This window comes from Silene latifolia, chromosome 3 (assembly GCF_048544455.1).
Source record: "Silene latifolia isolate original U9 population chromosome 3, ASM4854445v1, whole genome shotgun sequence".
NCBI classification, from domain to species: domain Eukaryota; kingdom Viridiplantae; phylum Streptophyta; class Magnoliopsida; order Caryophyllales; family Caryophyllaceae; genus Silene; species Silene latifolia.
In genome coordinates this window covers 28,120,858-28,130,731 of record NC_133528.1, presented here as the reverse complement: position 1 = coordinate 28,130,731, position 9,874 = coordinate 28,120,858, and the positions used below count along the sequence as shown (strand labels likewise).

Here is a 9,874-nt window from a genome sequence, read left to right as displayed (position 1 = left end):
AAGAGGCAGAGAAAAGTACTGCGGTAATTAAGAAGTGATCAGAGATGTAAAAGTGTGTGAAAGATAAAAAGTGTGTTTATGACCTAATCCCGACTTCCTTTATATAGGGAAGTCATTATTAACATAAAATAAACCTAACACGGAATAAAAATCCCGAGTATATAAGCTAATTACTCGATCGAGCAACTTTATATCACTCGATCGAACAATTCCAAGCTAAAACCTCTCGATCGAGTAGAAAAAATAATCGATCGAACACAATCTAAAATAAGCATTTCGATCGAGGACTTAAACTACTCGATCGAACACTATTATACTCGATCGAGTGGTTTCCAATACACAATTCCTACTTCGCGCACTGAACTTCAAACGGCTACCATTTCTTTGTTACTTGGGCAAACAGAGCGTTTCTGGTGGCGTTGGAAAGATAAGAGGACAGGATTTCATCTCCAATTAGAATCACCTGAAAATCAGTTATAGAACTCTAGATATGGCTCTTAAAAATAGGCACTAGTAACTTGAAGTTCTTCCTTCGCTCGCCTAGCTATCTTACTGCTTTGCGCATCATAATTAGTAGTTTCCAAGCTCCGACTCAACTCATCTCCTAAAAGAATGTATAGGGATATGTTTTACGCTTGATTTAGCTTCTCTTTGGTTCATTCCTGCAAATAGAACAAGAGAAACCAAAGTAGACAATTCAGGGATATTTGTAGCTAAGCACTACTAAATATGCATAAAGATGCGTACAAATATGGTACAAAAAGTCTATATAAAATGTACGCATCGCATCACTCAGTTGAGAATGGTTATGGATATTATTTGCTTCATAATGGAAGTAAAAGAGTGAGTGTTTACTGTAAACAAAGGTGTGATTGTCTTTGGGTGAGTGGTAGGGCTAAGTTGCCAGGTTGCATCTGTAAGAACAAAAGATGCAACTTTAAGGTTCATTCAAAAAAATTGAAAGATAAGGAAACTTTTCAAATTATGAGCTTAAGATCTGCTCATAAATGTGGATGGACGGATAGAAATAAAAAGTGTAGTGCTCTTTATTTGGCTGAAAAGTACATAGACTATTGGAGGCTAGATAGTACAATAAAAATTAAGAAGTTTCAAAGACAGGTTATGACTGATCTTGAGGTTGATATTACATACGGGAAGGCTTATTATGCTAAACATAAAGCATTGAAAATGATTTATGGTGAGTCTGGTGAACAATACAAAAGAGTGTGGGATTATGCTGAGACACTCAAGAAATTTAATGTGGGAAGTTCAGTATTTGTGAAGTTGACTAACATAGATAGGCCTCCACCTGTTTTCCAAAGAATGTATGTATGTTTAGAGGCATGCAAAGCTGGGTTTATTGCTGGTTGTAGACCTATTCTTGGAGTTGATGGGTGTTATTTCCTACCCAGGCATGCTACTTGTAGCTGTTGGAAAAGATGGCAATTGTAATATATATCCGGTTGCATGGGCTATTGTTGAGGTAAAAAATACAGCTACATGGAAATGGTTTTTAGAGTTGCTCATGAAGGATTTACAAGCTCTTGGTGAAAACATAACTTTCATCTCTGATATACAAAAGGTAAAATTCAAATGTAGCCATAAAATTTGAAAAAAATATATCATTTGTTTTTTTGCTAAAGGGTAAGCTTTCATTAATAGAACAAGCATTACAAAGAGAATTTTTCGGGTAGAAGCATGTTGACACTAAAGTGCTAATGAGACTCTAATTGCACTCTAATCAACCAAGCTCTATCCTTACTCGACACATTACAAGATTTATAAAGACAATAACGAATTCTAAGAGCCTGTTGAACTTGAGCAATAACAACAGCAGGCAACACTATGCAATGATGTAATCTGGCCTGATTCCTCTGCAACTGCATCGCATACCAAAGAATGAAATATAGCAAAGACAAATAAATATTCTTCCTGAGTCTACCCCATCTACTTCTTGTAACTTTCATCAAAATATCGATCCGAGTAAGATCGAATGAAGCCACCGACCCACTCCTTGCGAGAATCGAGCACTATACACACGGTGATGAAATAAGTGCACATGATTTTCTTCCTCAGAATCGATGATGCAACAAAGATTATCAGGTGCAATGTGCAGCTGAAACAATTTACTCTTAAGCATTAAGGCATTGTTGGTGATAAGCCAAGCAACAAAAGCGTGCTTGGGAGCACCCAGATTATTCCAGATGGTCTTACACCACCAGACATCCACATGCTTGTTTCTCAACCAATTGTAACAACTTTTAACAGTGAAACCCTCAGGCCTTATCTTCCAAACAGTATCCTCAAAACAGTCTATCAACATCTCTTTTACCTTGCAGATTTTCTTCCAATACCAACTAGTATCAGAATGAGGGGAATAAGAGAGGAAAGACTGCCCTTTTAAATAAACATGATGAATCCATTGGACCCAAAGTGTATCCTGCTTAACAACAATCCACCATACAAGCTTCCCAACTAAAGAAGCATTCCAAACCACACTTTGCTTAAGGCCTAACCCTCCTTCCTTCTTTGGCACACACACATTTGTCCAAGCTATTCTAGGAGCTTTAGAGTATTCAGTACTCCCTTCCCATAGAAAATTCCTGCAGATTGCATCAACTCTTTCCAACACCCCTTTTGGCAATATGAACATAGCTGCCCAGTAATTATATAAGGTAGAGAGAACAGAAGTGACTAAAACCAACCTGCCTGCATAAGAAAGCTTCTTAGATCCTAAGCTTCTTATTCTTTCAACAATTTTATCAATAAGCACAGAACAATCTCTCTTCTTTAATCTTCCTGCTGTAATAGGCACTCCTAAATATTTGAATGGAAGAGTGCCTTCCTGAAAACCAGAAACACTCAGTATTTCTCTCTTGAGTTGATTTCCTACCCCATTAAAGTAGGCATTAGATTTCCGAGCATTCATCTTTAAACCAGAAGCAGCAGAAAAGGAAGCATAAGCTCTTAGCAACACCATTATAGAAGCAGCATCCCCTTTACAAAAGAGCAACAAGTCGTCTGCAAACATGAGATGGGTGAGCTTCATTTGTTTGCATAAGGGATGGTAGCTGAACTTCATCTTCTCAGTAGCAACTCTCAATATTCTGGTTAAGTACTCCATACAGAGAGTGAACAGAAGAGGAGAAATTGGGTCTCCTTGCCTCAGTCCTCTCTTACCAGGGAAGAAACCAAAAACTTCACCATTCACTGCAATAGAGAAGGTGGGACTGCTAATACACTCCATAACCAGATTACTGAACTGAGGGGGAAACATAAAAGCATCCAGGATCTCCTTAACATATTGCCAACTGACTGAGTCATAAGCTTTCATCAGATCCATTTTAAACATACATCTGGGAGTGCAAGCTTGCCTATTATAGAGCCTGACAAGGTCTTGACACACCAGAATATTCTCAATAATGCTTCTGCCTTTAATGAACCCACCTTGATTCATACTCACTAAGTCAGGCAAAACACCAGCAAGCCTATTACACAAGATCTTGGATATGCACTTATAAAGGACATTGCAACATGCAATGGGCCTAAATTGGGTGACATGAGTAGGAACAGTGCATTTAGGTATGAGAGTAAGAATAGTTGAATTCAATTGCTTGAGAATTTTTCCCGACCTAAACACATCCAATACAGCTTCACAAACTTCATCTCCAATGATGCTCCAGGAATCTTTATAAAAACCACTGGAAAACCCATCAGGGCCAGCTGCCTTATGCTCAGGGATAGAAAAAATAGCTTCTTTAATTTCCTGCTTAGTAACAGGCTTCAGTAAAATATCCCTATGATTCTCTGAGCAAACATTACCCTTCCTTATGATGAGAGAATTGACAGGAGTAGTTTTCACTTCAGTACCCAAAAGATGCTTATAGTAATGTAGGAAAGCATCCTGGATACTCTGAGGATCATCACATTCCTCACCCATCATGTCTTTAATATAGAGGACTTGATTTCTCAAAAATTTACTTTTAATCACCCCATGGAAATATTTAGAATTGCAGTCCCCATCTTTAACCCAAGTTGTCTTAGCCTTTTGACTTAAAAACTGATTAGAAGCATCCAAAAGCTCTTTGTATTCCAGACTAGCAGCTTGCTCCTTTTCCATCCAGAAGACATCCCCAGGATTACTTGCAATCTGCATTTGAATGTATTCAAGGTTCTTTAAAGCAATCCCAGTACTATTCTCAATATCAGAAAAGTGCTCTCTATTATATCTCCTGAAATGATGCTTGAGATTCTTAAGCTTGCTAACTAACTTATACATTTTAGTACCCTGAGTTTGAAACTCCCACCATTCAGCAAGATGAGAGGGGTACTGTGGTGCTTTACCCCACATATTAAAATACTTGAATGGCTTCTTGGACCTCAGACCCTGGCTCTTGCTTTTAATGATACAAGGGGTATGATCAAAGATACCTTCAGGCAGGAAGTTAGCATAAACATCAGGCATACTCTGACTCCATTCAGCATTAATAAGAGCCCTATCTAATCTGCTATATCTCCTGGACTCTATTCCTTGTTTGTTATTCCAAGTGAAAAAGGAACCCATTGTTTGGGGCATCAGTCGACCACAACAAGTTAAACGATTCAAAATCATCAATCTCCTGATCACAAGTAGTACCCCCTAGTCTCTCAGCATAAGATAACACACAATTAAAGTCTCCACAAATCAACCAAGGCTCATGGACAGTGGCAGCAAATTGGACTAGTTGATCCCAAAGACTCTTCCTTCCATTTAAGTCATTGAAGGCATACACCATTGAAACACAAAAGGTAGTACTTGTGGCTAATTCAGTAACTTTCATATTTATGCATTGAGGAGAGTAGTCAAAAAAATCAATATTAAACACAGCAGGATTCCACAAGACCCATACTCTTCCCCCCTTATGGCAACTATTATTTGTTGTTAAGCTCCAACCATCCATAAGAATGCTATTTAAACTATTCTGAGACAAGGCTTTCACCTTAGTCTCAAGGAGTCCAAACAAACCAACCTGATTTCTATGCATAAACCACTTGACATATCTTTGTTTAGTAGGTTTGTTAAGACCCCTAACATTCCAGAAGCCGAGATTATACATTCCCCACCAATTGGTGAGGAACACTACCACTTATCCCAATCCCTTCCTTGGGTGTAGAAGAATTGTTCAAGGCTTCCATGAACGTAACTTGACCAAATTTATGCACTGTATAGGCTCCATCCGTCACCTCTTGCCTGGCCAATCTCATGATTGGTCGAGCAGGAGTATATCCCATAGAATATTTGCCAGACCTATGCCACACAACAGGAGTTTGTAGAGGGATATCTATAGGTAGAGTAGTCATATCTTCAGTTTCTACCATTGGCCCTTTTCCCTTACTCAGTTGAGTAGCAGTCTTCTGTTGAGTAACTGGTTGAACAACAATCTTTGGTCTCCAAACTTGAGTGGGGTTTTTCTTAGGTGGTGGGACTGCCTTAGGAGGGGCTTTTTTACTTTTCCTGCACTCATTTTCAGCATGCCCTACTCCTTTGCATCCATTACACACTAATGGTTTCCACTCAAATTCAACCTCAATACTCAGTAAATTACCATGCTCATCCAAAAACTGAACCTTTTCAACAATATTGTCACCAAAACCTACTTCAATCATTACTCTAGCATACCCCAATCTGGTTTTGTCCTCAGTAGCAGGGTCACACTTAATAAATTTACCAATGAGTCCTGAGATTCGAGAAATCCCTTTCCCCCAAAATTTCAAAGGTAAATTGTGAAGCTTTACCCACACCGGAACAGTTTTCACATCATGTTTTACGAGTTCAACATCAGGAGACCAGGGTTTAACGATAAGAGGTTTATTATCAAAGAGAAAGTGACCCTGCCTGAGAACTGCATCTCTTGCAGCACGATTCTTAAAACGGACAAGGAAAACACCATTAGGTAAGAAGGATATCTTATCTACCTGATGGTTAACCCAGAGCCGCCTTATAAAACCGTCCACAATCTCCCAAGGAGGATTAGCACCGAGGATGAAACAATAAACAGAGTTACGCCAATATTCAAGTTCAACTTTAACCTCTGCTTCTGTGAACTGCAACATCTTCACTGGTTCCTCCCTGACAACAGGCTGCACCACAGTATCAGTACCAGTAGTATCCTCCACTTCAGCGTCCTCCTCCTCTTCTTCTTCGACATCTTCAACTAAAGTTTCTAAATTTAGAGGAGGAATACCCACAATTGACCCCATACTCTTCTCTTTACGATTATCTTGGCTTGACGGTCCAACATTACGAGTAAGAGCAGGGAAATCTTCAGAATCGGTAGTAGAAAGAAGAGTAAATTTATTACCATTGCTTTGATTTTTGTTTTGATTTTTGTTTGAATTTGTTGATTGCAACGATGAAGATTTGGCGGCTGTCATGTTTTTTGTGTTTTCTGTATTTGCGTTGAATGCTAGGTTTTCTCTTCCTTTTCTCTCTCTATCTCTACCATTCTATTTTTATCTCTATTAAAATATATCATTTGCTTAGCCAAGCCACTTACTTTTATTTGTGTATGTGTTAGGGTTTGCTTGAGGCATTCAACAAGGTTGTCACATATGCTGAGATTAGATTTTGCTGTAGACACATTTGGACTAATTTCAAATTGTCATTTCCAAGTGAAGCATTTAAGCAATGCTTTTGGAAGATTGCAAGACCTATACAAAGGTAATAAACTATACTTATACACACTACAATTATCATATATGGTAGTGGCTAATACTTATACTGTTTAAACTTTGCAGGAGGAGTTTGAGAAGTATATGGCAGAGATGAAAGAGATGTCAGTTCCTGGTTTCACTTACCTGAACTTAATACCCACTAAGCATTGGGCCAGGCCTGCTTTTAGCACTAAGTGTAAGTCTGGTATGATGTTAAATAATTGTTGTGAGAGTTTCAATAATGTACTCAGAAAGTGTAAGGATAAGCCTGTCCTTGAGTTGCTAGAGTGGATAAGGAGGTATAATATGACTAGAATCTGGTCAAAGAGTGAGAGAGTAGCAAAACTTGAGGGAAACTCAATGCCATCTGTTATTAAGCAACTAGGAATTGCTGAGAAGGAATATAGACACTGTAGGACTGAACAATCAGGCCCTCATGAATATGAGGTGGAGTACAACTTGGACAGATGGATTATTGACTTGGAGAAAAGAACATGTAATTGCTTCAAATGGGATTTAACTGGGATCCCTTGTGTACATGCATATGCCTGCATTAAGAAGAGAAGGGGGGATCCAAAAATTTGTGTTCATGAAGCATACTCAAAGGAGGTGTATGTAAAAGCCTACTCTCATTTTATCAAGGCTCTCCCTGGTCCAAAACAGTGGGAGAAAACAGATCACCCACAACCAGAGCCACCTGCTTACAGAAAAATCCCAGGAAAGCCAAGCCTTAAAAAAAAGGAGAAGAGAAGCTGGTGAAGCAGAAGGAACAAGGAAAACTGTGAAGAAGAAGGGAGCAAAGAAAACATGTGGAAATTGTGGCAACAAAGGGCACAACAAAAAAGGGTGTAAAAACCCACCAATGGTCAGACCAAGAAACAACAATGGTCAGACCAACAATCACAAGTAAGGCGCCACTCATTAAAAGCACTAATGTATCCCATTCATACAATATTTACAGTAACTAATGCATTTGTTTGATATTTTCTACATTGGAGGTTGTGCAGTTAAGCCAAGGTCCTCCACATGGAAGCCAAATTTGATTAAGCCAAGGTCCTCCATAACAAGGGAAGCTAGATTTGATGTTTCTGATGTATCTTTTGGACAAGTTGTATGTTTTGCATAAGCTGTATGTTTTGCATAAGCTGTATGTTTTGGACAAGTTGTAGCATGTCACCTTTTGTGAGGCAAATACATTGCCATCTTTTGTAATGTAAGATTGAATATTTCAGGCAAATAGATTTGCCATCTTTTGTAAGACAGTTTTAATGCAATGTAAGGTACAATTTTAAGGCAAATAGAATGTCTCTTTTCAATTGTAACAAGTTTTCCATACAACTTAAAGCCATCTAAATAACAAGTTCTGAAAAGTACACCAACATAAAACAACTCTAAAAAGCAGGAAATCTAAACAATTTTCCAAACTACAACGAAAACAACAACTGCTACAATGAGTAATTTGTACTTCTTCATCTCCTTCTTCAATATCTCCAAGTCTTTAGAATTGCCATTGCACTTGGATTCAAGCCTTGACAAATTCTCCTCAAAAGCTTTCCTATCTTTAACCATTTCATTCATATCATTTTTTAGAGTTCTATTCTCACTCAATAAGTTGTTAATTACCTTTGTTTGCCAAACAGTCATATCTTCATCAACCCATGAGAAAAATATGCAATTACGAGATTGTGAATCATAGTCATAGTAAGGGCAAGCGGCAAATCGTCGTCCGGGATTGAGGTGCGTCCATAAAGTTTGGATGGTAGCAAAGGAGCCACAATAGCATTCCATCCTTGAGTAAGCCTTCTTGCCCATGTTGGAAGACCCACTTGACATTAGAAGATTGATGAAATTGTTTTAACCCTAAAAATGGGAAAGAGAGAGAAATAGAGAGAAGATTTAAAGAGAAAGATGTAAAATGAAATAAGAGGGAGAAAGAGGAAGGTAAAAAAGAGAGGAAATATGAGGTAAAGTTGCAGGGGAAGGAGGGATATAAAGAAGTTCTCACGTGTGAGTGTGAGTCAATCCCGGAGATTTGACTTTTTTTGCCGGAATATTACAATAGGTACTAAAAATACAAATCAAAATTATAAAAGGTAGCATTTTACAAAAAAAAAAGTATAAGGTAGTTATTTTACAAAGACCCTTAAATGTAAGGTAGTTTTTGACAAAAAACCAAAATAAAAATTATAAACATCGTCACTTAGAATATAATATAGAAAATTATACTCCCTCTGGCTTTTAATTTTCTTCCCGTTTCTCTAATATATGTGAGGAGTATTATAATGAAATGTGAAGAAAACCGCAAGCTGGAGGGAGTATCATATTGTGAAGAGAATGATACAAACTCTTAAGAGCTCTATAAGACAATACTTAAAAGACTCAAAAGACATTGGGTTGATACCTAAATTCCAATGATGTCTCCTATTTATAATCATAGAATCATCCCATCTTATATTAATAATTTGATATGGGACAATTCTACTATTTATATGTAATGTATTCACTACACCTGCTTTATTTTTCAATGTGGTAAAAATAACATACTAAGAAATACACCATCTTTTTCGCACCTAGTTCGACATCGCTTAAATTTTAAATACGGGAAATTGCTACTTCAATATATGTAATATAATAGTTATATACCATCTATTAATATCCGTACATTTTTTTTATATTTTTTTATCATAATTAAAATATGTGCAAATACTATGAAATTTATACTCTAATAAAGCATTTTTTTACCATTAATCTAATCTAATTATATTATTTTTGTAATTTTTATGAATATTGAATATAATATAGGAAATATATATTATATTTTAACTATAATAATAGGTAAAACATTTCCCACTATATTTTTTATATCAAAAATATTATTTAGGATACTTTCTTAAATTAATTAATTAATTAATTTTTAATAATACAAACTTTTAAGAGTTATCTAAGACAATACTTAAGAGACTCAAAAGATTTTTGCTTGATACCTAAGTTTCAAAGATGACTACTATTTATAATCATAGGATTATCCACCTAAAGTTAATCTTACAATGTGGGACAAATAACATATTAAAAAGCACACCATCTGTTATCATAATCAAAATATGAGAAAATACTATACTTCGTTCATACCATTGAATTGTTTACGTTTTCTATTTTACGCCGTTGTGCTTGACTGTCTACG

General features: G+C 36.8%; 1 protein-coding gene across 1 annotated transcript; it reads left to right on the top strand.

Annotated features, from left to right (window-relative positions):
* Positions 1-6,667: 6,667 nt before the first annotated feature.
* On the top strand, positions 6,668-7,452 carry LOC141648880 (uncharacterized). Its single transcript, XM_074457589.1, has 2 exons — positions 6,668-6,700; positions 6,778-7,452. The coding sequence occupies exons 1-2, from the start codon at positions 6,668-6,670 to the stop codon at positions 7,450-7,452; spliced, it is 708 nt and encodes a 235-aa protein (XP_074313690.1).
* Positions 7,453-9,874: the final 2,422 nt, after the last annotated feature.